At 51.5% G+C, this 15,477-nt stretch overlaps 1 protein-coding gene across 4 annotated transcripts in view; it reads right to left on the reverse strand.

Annotated features, from left to right (window-relative positions):
* PFKFB3 (6-phosphofructo-2-kinase/fructose-2,6-biphosphatase 3) overlaps positions 1-15,477 on the reverse strand; it is a 69,428-nt gene that overhangs the window by 10,025 nt on the left and 43,926 nt on the right. For all 4 annotated transcript variants that reach the window (XM_053922355.1, XM_053922356.1, XM_053922357.2 and 1 more), the window contains exons 2-11: positions 9,107-9,232; positions 8,046-8,142; positions 7,318-7,384; positions 6,679-6,753; positions 6,285-6,341; positions 4,133-4,257; positions 3,148-3,355; positions 2,449-2,595; positions 2,173-2,277; positions 632-761 (exon numbers count right to left, since the gene is read on the reverse strand). In XM_053922355.1, the coding sequence (XP_053778330.1) occupies positions 632-761; positions 2,173-2,277; positions 2,449-2,595; positions 3,148-3,355; positions 4,133-4,257; positions 6,285-6,341; positions 6,679-6,753; positions 7,318-7,384; positions 8,046-8,142; positions 9,107-9,232 (1,137 nt within the window). The remainder of the gene's footprint in view (positions 1-631; positions 762-2,172; positions 2,278-2,448; positions 2,596-3,147; positions 3,356-4,132; positions 4,258-6,284; positions 6,342-6,678; positions 6,754-7,317; positions 7,385-8,045; positions 8,143-9,106; positions 9,233-15,477) is intronic.

The following is a 15,477-nucleotide window of genomic DNA, read 5'->3' on the forward strand; positions in this document are numbered from 1 at the left end:
AGACTCGAGAACAGACATTCCCAGGCCCCCAGTGAGAAATCTGCCAGGTCGGAACCTCGGATGCCTAGCCGGGCAGAGGTGTCTCCCCTGGCCCTCTACCCCTCACTCAAGCAAGACGGCCCTAGAAAAAACACCTAGCCCAAAGAACAAAACCAAAACAAACCCCAAACCGGCTCTCACAGAATGAGTTACAGTTAAAAAAAGTCATTCCCAAACAACTTAGGTGTGTGGAGACACAGCTGAACCTCATGTAGACTCAGACTCAAATTTTAAGTTTGAAGTGTCTGGGCGGTTGTTCCCTAGAGGTGGGCTGAGGAGAAGAGCTGTCCCTCCCAAAGCCCCTGAGGTGTGAGTGGATGACTGACGGCTTCCAGGAGGCTGTTTCATGGAGCTGGGAGCTGCTGGCCCACGCTGCCTCCTGTTGTGCTGCGATGTTTCACAGGGATTGACAAGAAAGGGCTGGGCTTAAGGGCCCGCGGCAGCACAACTAAGTAGACAACCCGTGTGGACTGGGTAAGGAAGGATGAGATCCGAAGCCACCCAAACTCAGAGACTGGCTTCCCTCCCTTTCGGGGACCGCGACTCAGCTCCCAATGCCACCCACCCAGCAAGTTTTAGGGGAGGGAGGCACCTGCGCTTTTATCCAGGAAGTAGGCCAAAAGGCAACGCAGCACAGCCTGGTGGCAGACGACCAGCACGTTCTCCTGACGCTCCAGCTCCATGATCACGGGCTCCAGGCGCTGCACCAGGTCCTGGTAGGACTGCAAGGCGGAGGGACGGGTGCTGTATTGGGGCAGCACACCCAGGAAGGCGGCAGCTTGCCGCCCCCCCCCCCCCACCCCGTTATAAACTAGAGAACACACCATCAGTCAGTCAGTCCATCAAGACCCAGGGGTGCTTTAGAGCCACAGCCCTTGTGGGCACTGGGGAAGCCACCTCAGCTGGCTCCCTCAGAAAGGGAGCCTTGGCGTGTTGATAAGGATGTGGAGAAGTAATCCCCAGAGGACGTAATCCGTGCCCTCCCTCTCACTGCTCCCTCCCTCTCCTAACCTTCTACACCAGAGTGTGAGCGAAGTGACGAACCTTGACAACGTTAAACTACTTCACGAGCAAGACACAGCAGTCCCCGTGTTGTACAATTCCACTTATATAAAATGTCCAGAACAGGCAATTTCACAGAAAGTAGATTCATGGCTGGCAGATGAGGGAGAATTGGGACTGAGAGCTAACAAGTTGGGGTTTCTTTTTGGATTGATGGAATGTTCTAGAATTAGTGGTAATGGTTTCATGGTATTATGAATATACTAAACACCACTGCATTATATACTGTAAAATGGTTAAAACAGTGAATTCTGTATTATGTAGATTTTATGTCAATAAAAAATAAGTTGAAAAACAAGGGGAAGGCCCATAATTTTTAAGGCCACCAAACTCCCATTTACAATGGTCTCTCTGCTGTCCCCCTTCCTTCTCTTACTAACTAGGTCCCAAGGGGACAAGGGCCAGCGTGATATAAAAGGACACCACCTTGGGCCGTGGGGGAACTGAGACGTGACAGGCCACAGACAGGAAGGATTCCCACTAAGTGTCACCATGCTGGGGCCTGCAGGGGACCCTAGAGTACCACCTGCATTCCAGACTCTCTGTCCAGAGCTCTGAGCAGCCGCTTGCTCAGCCAAAGTGGCCTTTGAGAATGCCCCCCATCAGTGTCAATTCAGTTAGCACAAGTAGCTTGAGATGACGTCTGCCATCTCCTACGCATTCAAGGGGAGAACCCTCGCATTGGGTGAATAACCACCCGTGATTGTTGTTCTCTCTCACATTGTTCGCTATGTTGTGAGAGAAACACATCTCTCACTGTTGCTCATAGGAAAATACAACTGTACTGCTCTCGGAGCTGGTCACAAGGTTCAGATTAGGAAGACCCGATTCAAAGGTGAAAGTGCCAGAACAAGCATTGGAACAAGTGCAGGGCTCGCTGTGCACAATCTGTTGCTAGTACCTGTCCACCTGGGTGCCCAGCAGCCCTCTCCTGGCCTAGCCTGACACCCCGGCCTCTGAAGGACCATCGCACGCTCCCTCACACACAGCACACAGCAGCCACAGCTGACATACTCCGCCGAATGGACAACAGACCCTAGATGGAAGCAGGGGCAGCACCTGTACACATACCTCCCCAGTGGGGTACCGGTAGTAGTACTTGTCCTGCTCACGCAGAGAGTACTCCTCAGGGTAGGTGTCCTTTATCTCCTCGTAGGTCATCTCCTCACAGACCCCCTGGAGAAAACACCAAAGTTCACTTAAGGGAACATGCCCCAAGGGCCAGCTTGAATTGGTCAACACAGCACAGGTCTGAAAGGGCTCGGGATTTCCAGCAGATACAGGTGGAAGAGGCTTCCTGCTCTCCTGTTCCCGCCCTACACAGCCACAACCAGGCCCGGAACTCACAGCATCGATTTCGTTGAGCGCCTTCCACTGTTCGTAGGGCAGCTGAAGGGCTTCTGCCGTCTGGATGGTACTCTTCAGCTGGCTGGTCCACACCTTGAGGTCCTTCAGGTTCTGCTCCTCCACAAATTTGCTCAGGGCGTTGGCAAACTGAGAGGGCACGGGACAAAAGGACACACACTGGACTGCAGGCTCCTGGGCCTGCTGGAGCAGCAGTGCAGGGCTCACTCCCACCACACACTGGGGATGGTCACCCTGCTGTCATTCGAATGGTGAGGAGGAGACTGAACAACTGGAAAGCTACTCCCACAACCCCTCCTCACAGCCCCGGAGACACTCCCTTCCCATCCACACAAATACAGGGCCACCCACAGAGGTGACACAGAGACACAGAGACACATGCGTAGACACATACACAGGGACAGAGACACACAGAAACACACACACATATGCAGGGAGACACAGACATACACACAGGGACAGGAACACACACATACACAGACACACATACAGACACACATAAACACACAGTGGCAGAAACACACATACATACATACACAGGGTTACAGACATAGACAACACACAGAGAGGAACACAAATGCAGACAGATGCACACAGAGACACATGCATATACATATACACACAGGGACATGCACACGCCTCGTCCTTAGTCCCCTGCCTTGCCCCCTGCTCCCCTCCTACCTTCCTGCCCCTGCTGGACAGGCCTGAGTCCCCTCCAATCTTCCCCTGCAGGTTGTGCTCGCTCTCGCCGTGCCGACACAGGTAGATGGTGCGGGGCTGCACGTGGATGTTCATCAGGTAGTACACGATTCGGCTCTGGATGTGGTCCTGAACTCTGTTCACCAAGAACCGCCGGCCCACATCGATCACCTTGATCAGGGACAGGTCCCTGCACAGAAAGGTGACGGATGATCAGACCCCCTCCTCCCATCAGCACAGCACTGCCAGGCTGGGTCAGGTCATCCAGCGGGGCCAACAGCAGAGCTCAGCCCCCACAGAGCCACAGCGTCTGGCGTACGCTCCGTGAGGGCACAGACCGAATGTCTCTGATCTGAGAGTCGGAGTGTGAGTATGAGTGTGTAACTCACACAGCAGTGTGTGTGGTGGAGAGGCTGACTCGCCTCCCAGGGGAGGGGGAGGGAAAAGCAAGAGAGTGGAAGAAAATAAAGGCAACACCAAAGGGACCCCAGCAAGACTGGGCTCAAATATCCACTTTCCATATTTCTACATAGTGTCTGAAATAGTAACAGTGAACTATTTCAAGGACTTTTTAAAAGATGTATGTATATATATGTACTTTTTACCTTCACCCAAAGACATACAGGCTTATTGATTTTAGAGAGGGGAAGGGAGAGAGAGAGAGGGAGAGAAACATATGCGAGAGAGAAACATCCATTCAGGCCACCCAGTCAGGGTGGCCTCTCACATGCGCCCTGACCAGGGACCGAACCTGTAACCTGGGCATGTGCCCCGATCAGGAATCAAACAAGCAGCCTTTCAGTTTACAAGACAACACCCCAACCGACTGAGCCACGCTGGCCAAGGCTAAAAGATACTTTAGAAGAGAGTATCTGGAAGTGTCCAGGAGCGACTGCATTGTGGGAACTTCAGGAAACATTAAAAGCCCTAACGTAAGTGATTCAGACGATCACCCCTTAAGAATTACCTATCACATTTGTCAGGGTCGAGGGGCTGATAGCTGGCTTCATAGCAACTAATTCTCTTCATGAAGTCGTCCATTGCCTCTGCTGAGTTGCAGTCTTTGTAATCTGGGCTGGAGATTTTCACTTCCTGTAACACCACAAAGAGGCAGCTGATGAATCATGCCGGAGGCTTTCTGCTTAGCTGAAGCAGGATTTGGGGCTGACAAACTGGAAAGCACAAACAGACTCGGAATAATGATGATCCAACCCAGTATTTAAGAGAAAAGAGAGAGATGCTGGTGTTGAGTCAGGACCCAGTGATTAAACGGGCAGAGCAGCAAGGCAGACAAAGGATCACTGTCTGGGTGGACAGAAAAAGGAGACCCACGAGACATCTAATGAACACCTATGAATGGGCCAGGGTTTGGGATCAATCCAGGAGCCATGTCACCCCCAGACTTCCCAGCCCTCAGCCCGGCTGAGTTCCGTGTAAGCACCTGCAACGTTTCCCACACCAAGAGCGGAGGAGGTTGTCCGTTAGCAGAGCTGCTGGCAATGGCCCTGGCCTGGTGTGTCAGGCAGGCTTCCTCCTCCACTACCCACAGACGGGGCAGAGTACACAGTAACTGGTCCTTGATTAACGCTTTTCTACCTGGATCCCTTCCAAGGTTTGCTCTTATGGGAGGAAGACGGACAACCGACTCTTGGGCCTGCCATCTCCTCTAAGCAAACACCAACAGGGCTGAGCAACCCGGCAGACTTCAGGGAAACTCTGAATTTCTCAATGCATGTGTCCTTTTCCTCCTCAGCAACTAGCACGGATGTAAAAGAGAGGCAGCTACTCTTTCAAAATCCAAATGCAATGGGGAGTTAGTGATTCATGGCGCAAAGCTTCCATCTGGGAAGTAAAAAGTTCTAGAGCTGGATGGCGCTGGTGGCTGCACAGTCACGTGACTGCTGAACAATGGAACTGAACACTCAAAAGCAAATCTTTTCTCCCTAGCACAGCCACCCACATGGAGAGCACAGCGGAAAGGCCTGAGCTGCAAAGTCGCTCTGCAGCTTAATCAGAGAAAGAGGCTTCTGAATTCGGAGGGGCGGGGCAAGTGACTCCTGGCCATGTCCACGCTGACCGCTCACTGGGGAAAAGTGACTTTGCAGCTGCTCTGTCCTTTACTACCAAGTGGAACTAGTAGAACCAAACCAAAGAAAAACAGCAGAGCCCTTTCTTTAGATTACAATGACTTATTTCCTCATCCTTTGAGCCTCTTCCGCTGAACCCAATCTGGACTGGTTTTCCACAATTTGAATAGCCTTTCCTGAAATATGAACTCATTTCTTAGAAATGCTTGCAAATATTCCCACTGCCTTGGAGAAGAGGCCCAATACCAGAAGCTAATGAGCATTCCGCATCCTTTTAAAGACGCACACTTACATGCAGCAAACCACAGAGCTTCCTGCAGAAATAGCAAACCTGCTTCTCCTTATAGCTACGTCTTACTCTGATGTATTGAAGCGGGACAGGAAAACATCTACCACATGAGAAGGTAGCTTGTGGTAAAGCTTCCACAGTCACTTTTTATTTGTGATATACTGCTATGAAGTGATATGATTTAAAAATTAATCAAATTAAACTGCCAATTACCCTCAATCTATTCAGGCAACTTCCCCTTGGCAGAGGGAGAGGAAGGGGGTGTGCTGCGGACACACCAGCAGGAAGACGGTTGACCACCCGTGCTTGTCAGACTTGGGAATTCTGCCCTTAGTCCGCCGAGTCCCATTCTCATCTGCTAGGGCCCTTACTAGTAAAGAGCCTGCTGCCTCTTCCCGTGTGGAGGGGAAGCCGCCCCTTGCCCCAAGCAACCCACCAGAAACTGTGCCACCCACAGAAACTCTTCCTGAACCCTGCCTTCCCTCTCCTGTCCCACAAAGAATGCTTTCTGCTGACTGTCTGAAAGGACCCTGGATACAGCCAGGCCAGCGCACAGACAAGCTTCTAAGCTAAATACCACTCTGCACTTCTGACCTCCCCAACCCCACCTCTTAGAGAGAAATCAAGTGGAGACAGCCAGCTTGTTCTCAGAGTCTAGTTCCTTGCCCTGGGCCTGGCCTGGCTTCTGCGTCCCTGCTTTTCTCAGGTGGCGCTAGTAGAGCAGCGGTCCCGAGTTGTCTTACCATAATGTTAGAGGCCACAACTGTGGGGTCGTCGCACACCGACTCGATGAAAAACACCTGGGAAGAAGAGAGACCGGCGCCTTAGGAAATAATACATGTGGTAACACAAAGGGCCAACTTTGGTATCACTGGGATGTAACCACCACATTTCAGGAGGAATGACAACACTCACAAATCCTCAAAACACAAAAAATGAACCACCTGCTCAATCCCAACAAAGAGAGAGGCCTCCCCCTCCGCTATCCCGGTAACCCTAAGAGCCAGCCCAGGAAGGCCCTCTCCGTACGCAGCAAAACCAGGGCAGCGGGAGCTGAAGGACCAAGTGCCAACCAGCTGATTCCTGAGGGTTTTCCTTCCCCCTGAGCACGAGGGCAAGACAAGAAGTTTGGCTCACCTTGAAATCATTTTCTTTGGCAAAGTGAAGGATCATGTGTCTCCTCTCTCTAGTAGTATTGGTGGCATCAAAAACCTGAGGAGGAGAAAGGAGCATAGTGAAGAGAACCCCAATCTGAGTTTCACAGTAGTTACCAAGTCAGCAAGTAGGTCAGGCCTGTCGCTTCTAGGCAGAAGCCAAAAAGTGTGGTTCCAGAAGAAACTGCGCCCTGCCCACGGCACTCCCCGCCCTGCCCTCTCCCTCCACCTCCACCTTTCAGAGAGGGACAGAAAGGGGTGGGAATAGTCCTTAAAGCAAACGAACAATAGTGACGTGCAGGGGAAGGGACGCTGGCTCCGTGGCTGCGGCCACCCCGGGTCCAGCCTGCCTTGCAAGGCAGTGCTGCGCGCACAAAGGAGGGCTGAGCGGAGCCCACCAGCTGCCGTACCTGAGTCCATCCTGCCGACTACCTCCTTGGGTTCCTGTGCTGCTCTAGCTACCTGCTTCCCTCAGCTCTCAGGGCAAAGGCATCTGTCCCCACCTGAGGTGTCCCCACAGGGGCCCTCAGTACTGCCCTGGCCAGCATCTCCATGTCACTCTCTCCAAGGCACCACCCCACTATACGACCGGAGACAGATCCAGAGGATTCCCCAGACTTACTGAAATTTGGCCCCCTTCCTTCGTCAGGTAACTTTTGACATCTCTCAAGGCAGCAAGAGCACACTGCCTGCAACACAAGGAGAGAGAGCTCGCGTCAGGGACCGTTCAGCAGAGCAGAGTGACTGGAGATTCTACTGCGGACAAGCTCAGGCTGGCCAGGCCCAGAGCCCGAGGGTCGGGGCTCCCCCCAGAGCCTGCACAGAGGGTGGTGTTTGCCTCTGGCAGGGGGTGGTGCATATGCTGGCTCCACCCTGAGATCCCCCTGGGAGCTCTGAAGAACCCCTGACCGAGGTCTTACCTGGAGACTCTCACTAAACTGGTCTGGGGTAGGCCTGGCATCAGGATCTTTCCAAACTCCCAGGCGAATCTCAAGTGTAGCCAGTGAAGCCACTGCACTTAAATTTCATGATCAACTTGGGCTTAAAAAAACCCCTTTCATTGTAAACAGCTGATTTTTCATGAAAACAATTTTGTTCATTCTTAATAGTGGAACATTGTTGTTGATCTGTATCACATCAGCTGAACTGGACCATCTGGAGCAGATAAAAGCAACAAGCCTCAGAGAGACCAGGAAACTCCTCCTAACACCCACGGAGGTGGAGCCGGATCAGATGGCCACCTGCGAGGAGCCACACCGCAAGCCTCCTTCCTCTTTCTCTTACAGAACCTGGCGTTCCAAAGCAAAGCAAACCGAAGCCCAAGGCCTCCTGCAGCAGCTAGGGCCTTACTTTCGGACTCTCATGGCCTCCTCGTTGTCAGGGCGAAAGAAGTTGTAGGAGCTGTACTGCTTCACAGCCTCCCGGCGGTATTCCCCAACGTTGAACACTACGGGCAGAAAAGAGAGGACTCTCAGCTGGCCCCCAGGAAGAAGGGGCGGCTCGACGCTGGGAACACTCTCCAAACAAACAAAGGAAACCAAGCCAATACACACATGCACACCATCCTGAATGAGACCAGTAGGACATGGAAACCAGAAAGTAGACCCCCAGGTTCAGTGCTTTCGTTGACTTAGAAGGCAGCTCAGCTTCCCCCAGACTGAACGTGGCTCAGAGCCGCCTGCTTTTCTGCAGGTCGTCTCCTACTGCCCAGTGTCCAGTCCAGCCTCACAAGGTCAGGGACTGGAGGCCGAGACTGTGAGAACAGGTGGCAGTCACACAGCTAGTGAAAACAGGGGGAGTGATGTCTGTGGACGATGCCGAGGAGCACGGCCAGGTCCAGATGAGCCATTCTTCTGCTGACGCAGCAGCCGGTGCCCACGGGAAACACTGCGTGTTTACTGGGCACTTACTGTGTAAGGTGCTGTGCTGCGCCCAGCAGAGGACAGCAAATGTAAAAATAAATCCCTGTCCTTCGGAGATTTTCCGTATAGTCAAGAACACCAGGCAAAGACGCATCAAAATATCGTCAACTGGCGCGCAGCACTTTATGACAGTCAGTGGAGGACTGTCACAACCAAGTGCCTTGGGAATGAATGTAAAGGAAAAGGTCAGAATAGATTGCAGTGGCTAGAGAGGCTTCTGAAGGAGGCAAGGGCTGAGCTACGCGGGATCCAGGACAATGGGAATAACAGGGCAGTCGGTGAGAAAAAGATCCCAACACAAAGTAAACAGTATGGTGGGTGACACAGCAAAAAGAGCCGCCCCTCCCCACCCCCTGGCCCTACTGCAGGGTCAGACCAGGCCAAGAGAGGCCAGGCATGGTGAGTCCCAGCAGCTGGACACGGGGAGGAAGGCGGGTGAGCGGGACTGCAGCATGCAGTGTGACTACCAGTCTCGGGACACGGCCTCACCTTTTGTGGGGACGCCAATCCAGTTGAGGTAGCGAGTCAGCTTCTTGGAGATGTAGGTCTTGCCCCGGGCTGGGAGGCCCACCATGACGATCACTGTCGGGGAATTGGTCAGCTTCGGCCCACAGGCTGGGAAAGAGACAAAGAAAGGTGGCAAGGATGAAGCAGTGCTGGAGACAGACAAAGTCCTGTACTCCACAACAAACTTAGAAATTCCAGAGAGATTCCTATTTCATTCCAACGGTAAAGCCCTGGGCAAACACAATCCGGCAGGACTAGCGCCTCCTGGTGGCCAGAGCCCTTTAATCACACCTTGCAGCTCCATCTATCTTGCTTTCAGGTGATGAATGACAGGGACCTTAATTCCCAGCCGGATACCACAGGGCCTTAAAGCCAGCCAGGAACCCTAACCCCAGAGTGCAAGACATTCCGGGCAAGTAAGGAGGAGACCCCCCCCAAACCAAGTAGGGTGAAGTTCACAGTGGGAGAAGCATTTCCAAATGCAATATATAAATTGAGGTGGCAGGTAAGAGTGGGACATGGTGGGGGCGGGGGCGGTGAGCAGGGCCTCCACAGCCAAAATACAGAGAGAAGCCAATCATCGATTTCTCAAGGTGGGTCTGGGTGACCTTCCTAAACATTTTTGTTTGAAGAAGACAATTTTAAAAAGTAAGAGTTTATCATATGAAAGTAGGTCAGGGACCCAGAGTGCTGCCCCCACCCCCATAAAGGGTGACAGATAAATCCCTGTCTCTGAAGCTCTCCTGCCCTTCTCTGCTAAGTTCTGGCTGATGCCAGGGCCCTGCTGAAGACACGGCAGACCAGAGAGTCCCAGATGCGCCCGGTCACCCAGCCACACCCAGGCAGAGCCCCGGGAAGCCCAGAAGGTCTTGCCCTGTAAATCTCCTTCTGGCTTCACTGCTTCAATACTACTGTCCCGTGGTCCTCAGAATTTCCATCAAACAAAACACCGGGGAGAGAGGTTTTTCACTGTTTTAAGCAAGCAGCCCAAAGAACCCTATTCTAGACATTTAGCGCACAGTATTTCCTTGACGGATGTCTTGTCCCCGAGACTCAGGTATCTCCAGCATCCTGGTGCTGATGAGCGCACATGGGCCAGGAGCTGCCGTTGGGAGCAAAAGGCCGGCGTCTGACCACTCCCAGCCCAGCAACTCAGCCCAGCCCTCCTCATAGCCGTGCAGCATTGCTTCCCAGGCACTGGCCACAAGGGTGCGGGCGAAGCTATTCAGGCTGCACCCCAAATCTAGGCAGCCACCAGAATTAGGTGCTCTCTTTCTCTCTGACAGGAGAATGCCACATGGGGGAGGAGGGAAAGCCACCAGGCCACTGACAGGCACAGGCTTGAAGGAAGACACCTCCTCCTAAGTTGGATGTACCCCCACACAGTCCCATTCTCGGCCTGGTGACCAAACTGAGGTCAGGTGTCCAAACGCCCACCATGCTATTCTAGGGCCTGCCCCCAGACCAGTACGCTAGGGGCAAGGAGGGAGCAAGCACAATGCATAGGGGCTATTTCTTTCATGGTTTTAAGCCACCAGTGCCTCCATGAAGAGTGAGGAGGAGAAGGGCCATCAAGAGGCCAGGGCCCATTCAGGAGCCACAAAAGCTCTCTGCTAGTATTCCTCAGATTCCAGTGGCCAGGAACAAACAAGTGCCTCGAAAACAGAGGCATTTCCCTGCCCAGTGCGAGCAGAAGAGTGCGCAAAGACGTGCCAGTGGGCTTCCTGGAGTCGGGAGCAAGCAGAGAAAGATGATGGGAACCCCGAAAACCAGCGGGGACGAGACACACACTGCCGCATGCACTGTGGCAGCTGCAGGAGACACATGAGGAAAGTCTTCTCACATGTGCTCCAGAACAATACTTACTCTACTAGTTCTTCCCCAAGCTACTGGTTTTCCCATCCCCACCAAGCTGCTGCTCCCGAGAGCACCCAAACACGCACAGGGACAGATGGACACACACACGCTGTAGCCCTGAGCTATGCACATGCATGGGATGCTTCTGTTGGACTCATGCCAAGGAAGTGGAGACAGAGATGAACTGATTTATCAAACTAGGGATTAATTCTATTAACCACTAAGCACACGCAAAAACCTCCAACGCTCCTCTGGCAGTAGATGCTGTGGCAGGAAAAAAAAAAAAAAAACACACAAAAGACATGGCAGAGTAAATATCTTAAGCGGAAAAATCAGGTTGAATCACAAACCCAAATAAACCATCAGTCCCTTATTTGGCAAAGCAGAAATCACTCTTCCTACTCCTTGGGCTTCTTGCATAAGATTCAAAGGAGTTGCTGGGGGGACTGCCAAAGGTAGCCACAGTTGTCCCTGGGCCCAGCCGCTCCTGGGTCTCAAAATGAGCAGGGAAAGCACAAAACCTTTTGACTAAACCTTTGGGTCTTCGTCTCCTTCATCCCTTCCCGCTCTTTTTTAAAGTCACAGCACATCTCAAGCACCTTTGTGGGCCTATAATCACCTGCCCCTGCTTCAGCTCCTCCCAGACCCTCAGTTTCTTCTCGGCAACCTCCCCTATATTTTAACCCGTGGGAAAACCCTTCCCACCCCTCATACCAACCTCCCTGGAGCTCTGCCTTTTCTTCTTCCCCAACAGCACAGAGACTAGGGAACAGCAGGGTTTTAACACAGGGCTTCCCAAAAAGTACTTGTGTTTCATTTCCTCCTATACAAATGTTTGATATTTTAATGTCTTCTTGACAAGGAAGTTTTTATACGTAGATGTACTGAGACATCGACTTGGGTGTCAACATAAATGCGCATGCAGGGTTATGCAGGTGTTCACTAGGTGAAGCGCCAAAGAAGCAAGTGTGCAGAGACCACTGGGCGGACAGACTGAACACCTTGATCGCAGTTGGGGGGCCGGTGCTCAGGCTCACAGTGTCACCCGTGATTAAGGCTATCGCTTGAGTAAGCTCTGGGACCTTGCCCTCAACTCTCCATTGTCACCACATTTCACTCCAGGACCCACGTGCAGGGTACCTTGTGAGCACAAAGCATATGTGGGCACCCTCCCTGCGCTGAGAAGCATCTAGTCTGCGGTGGGGGGACCGATGCTACACAAACAAAAGCCCAAAGGCTTTTCGGAGAGTAACAAACGCTGTGAGAACACAGCAGGCATCCCTTTAGAGAGTGCAGGCGCTGGGACGAGCCGTGGCCGTGGGGGTGAGTTAAAACTGGGTAGGCCGGGCCGGGGGCCTAGACAGGCACCTGGGCTGAGACCTGATTGACCACAGCCAGCCACACCATTTTCTTAGTATGTCACGCACACCGGCTGCCATGGGCTAGTTCCCTACATGTAAATGGATACAGGAAGCAAAGGATAACCAGGAGGCCGGTTGGTAAGTGCAGGGAACGGCACCTATGGTGACCTGGGCAGTCAATCCTGAAGAAGGTTAGCCAGAAGGACAGACTGCAATTCCAATCCCAGCCCCCCAGCCCCGGTTAGGCTGCTAAGCTCTCTGACAGTGTGTACCGCACTGACACGAGCAGGCACTCAGCAGCTGTCCTCACCCACCGTGCCGACACCCACAACCTGGGCTCAGAAAATAAACCCTTGGAAGACACTTTGCTGTTGTGCTCCCATCCCTCCTACAAGCTTTCTTCTACCCAGAAATGCTAACCTCAAAAAGATGCCAAGTCATTTGTGTTCTTTTCTACAAGAGGGTAAGTTATTGCTTCGATGAGAAGTCCCAGGGGAACAAACAGAAGGGGATGTTTGAGACAGACAGTCGCAGATGGGCTCAGCCCCAGCACTGCCTAATGACATTTTGATTGCCGCAAGTCTACAGTAGCCACTGAAAGCTACTCCCACCTGTCATGTCAAGGGCACACTGCACTCGGTACAAAAGACTCTGCTGTGACCATCACCTAAGAAGGACCCCCTGGGTAACTGGCTGCATGCACCTGGACCTGGGGGAATGAAATGCAGGCTCAGAAAGTGATAGTGAACACTTAACTCTTGTCTCCTGGACATAAACCCTCTCCTGGGATCGCTTCAGCCCAAAGACTCTGCTTAGTAGATGTTAAGAACCGACATCTAAGTGAGCATGCCCTAACAGGGTGTGCCTGAGGCTTTAAAGGGGTGAGGAGAACCCAGCCAAGCCAACCCTTTCTAAAAAAACTCTTCAGTACTATTTGGTGAATACCATACTCACTTATTACTTCGCGTGCACATTTGAACGCATGCTTAACTAATCCTTATCCAATGAATGGGTTTCCCAACCAGACATGGTCTGTCAGGACAGTGAGGGACAGGGCTTTTTAGTGAATTATTTGACAAGCTTGAGAGACAATACAATAGCACAGTGGCCGAGAGGGCAGGGCCTGGAGTCAATAAACAGAGTTCAAAGCCAGTTTCCACGGCTTCCTTGGACCTTGGACAAGTGACTTGATCTCTCACTGTCTTAGTTTCTTTTTCTGTGAAATGGAGGGATGCTTCAGTTTCTTGGAAGGATTAACTACACCATAATACACGTGTAATGCTTTCTACAGCAGCCCATATCTGCATCAGCCTTCATGGTTTTCATCACTCCAGATGAGGAAACTAACACCCACAAGTGAGGTGAGGGCCCACCAAACAAGTCCTAAGGGACAGGGCTGGGGCTCACCCAAGTCTCTCTCACCTGAAATCCTTTAGCTCTTTCTCCACCAGTGCGTGACCCTATGAAGCTCTTTAAAAATAGGGTGCCCAGGCTTCCCCTGAGGTAAATCTAATTTGTTTTGGAGTACCTGTATGGATTTTTTCCCCAAAAAATGATTCTAATGTACAGCCAGAGCCAAGAATCAACTGTAGTGGCCACCCATGGAAAGATGGAGATTTCTCTTAAACAACACTCCCCACCTTCTTCCTTCTTTAAGTTAGAATACCACCAGTGGTTTTTAGTCCCTACTGAGATGAAAACCCTTCTGTCAGTAGATGGTATGTAACCTACTTTACAGAGGAGAAAACTGAGGCTCTGAGCGGGTAAATAAGTAGGGACTCGTCTGCAGAGACTCTCCACTGTAACTGGTATAACAGAAAGAACAGGCAGTCCTTACCCAGTCAGTGATTGCTATCCCCATCGATGAAGATGATTCACTAATTCAGTAAGTTGCCCTGATTTATGGTTTGCATTTGAAGGAAGCCGCAGGTTTTGTAAGAAGCATTTAGTACCACGATGCAGCTATACAAACAGGGCATCCAATGGATGTGCTTCAGAAGCAGAAATATCGCCAAACCAATCCATCTAAGCCTCTCTGTTGCTTTATTGTTCCCTGCCTATGAAGAGTAATGTTCCCCATGCCCTCAGAGGAATGTGCTATAGACCCCCAGTCAGGACGCCACTTAGAAAGATGGTAACAGGTTTGGGAGGAAGAAAATCCATTCAATGCTCCAAATGCCATTAAAGAACAAGATGGTGGTGGTGGGGTGTGATCTGGAAAGATGTCAAGAAAGAATACCTTGTTTTCTCTATTCCAGTGAGAGATAATTGCAGCTGTGTAAACCCAGAAAGTCACCGCCACTTGAGTTAAGGGCACATACCATGATAACTATTTTGGCTGCAGTTATTTTTTTAAGAACGAACGTACCCAAGAGTATACCTCAGAACCACTCAGAATTCCAGAAGTAGGCAGGGACAGGGAATTAATCCATCAGCTTTAGCGCTCCCACCCCCCAAGCTCTGAATGGTTCTGACAGGGATTTTAAGGCAAATCTCTGATCTGCGTGTGCGACGTGCAGACTGACAGAGTCTAATGGATGGGTCTCCAATGCCTGGAGGAAGGAAGCTTCGCTGCACACTCGTGTCTCTCAGAATCACACGACTAAGCAAATGCAGCCAATCTCAGTGCCCTCTGCGCAGAACCTCAGCGTTATTCCTCCCAAACCTCAGCCCACCACCATGAACCTCAGGGGACTGCCAAATATGCATGTGTGTACACATACGTACAAATGCATGCATTTACATATATATATAACCAACCTATATTTGTATGACCAATTACAGTTTACAAAGTGCTCCATAAATACGTTTTATTCCAAGTCACAAAGGGCGATTGTTTCTGCATCTTGCCGTGGCCAACCTCCCTTGGGTTTTGAGGCAATGCATTCCTCACTACCATAGGTTTTATAGAAATGAAAGCATACTGTGGTCAGCCCAGTTTATAAGCTCTTTAAAAGGAGCTTATCTAAAAGAAACAGACCTGCCAAACCCCAGACTTTCTTTCTTTCTTGCAAAGAAAGATAGTTTTCCTTAAGGCTTCTGTGATCCCCCCAGGGCCCTCAGGTGCAGCAGAGGTGACAAGATGGTGGAGTGTCCCCCAGTGTCAACAGTGCCTTGCCAGCTCCCCATCGCCAG

This window comes from Desmodus rotundus, chromosome 4 (assembly GCF_022682495.2).
Source record: "Desmodus rotundus isolate HL8 chromosome 4, HLdesRot8A.1, whole genome shotgun sequence".
NCBI classification, from domain to species: domain Eukaryota; kingdom Metazoa; phylum Chordata; class Mammalia; order Chiroptera; family Phyllostomidae; genus Desmodus; species Desmodus rotundus.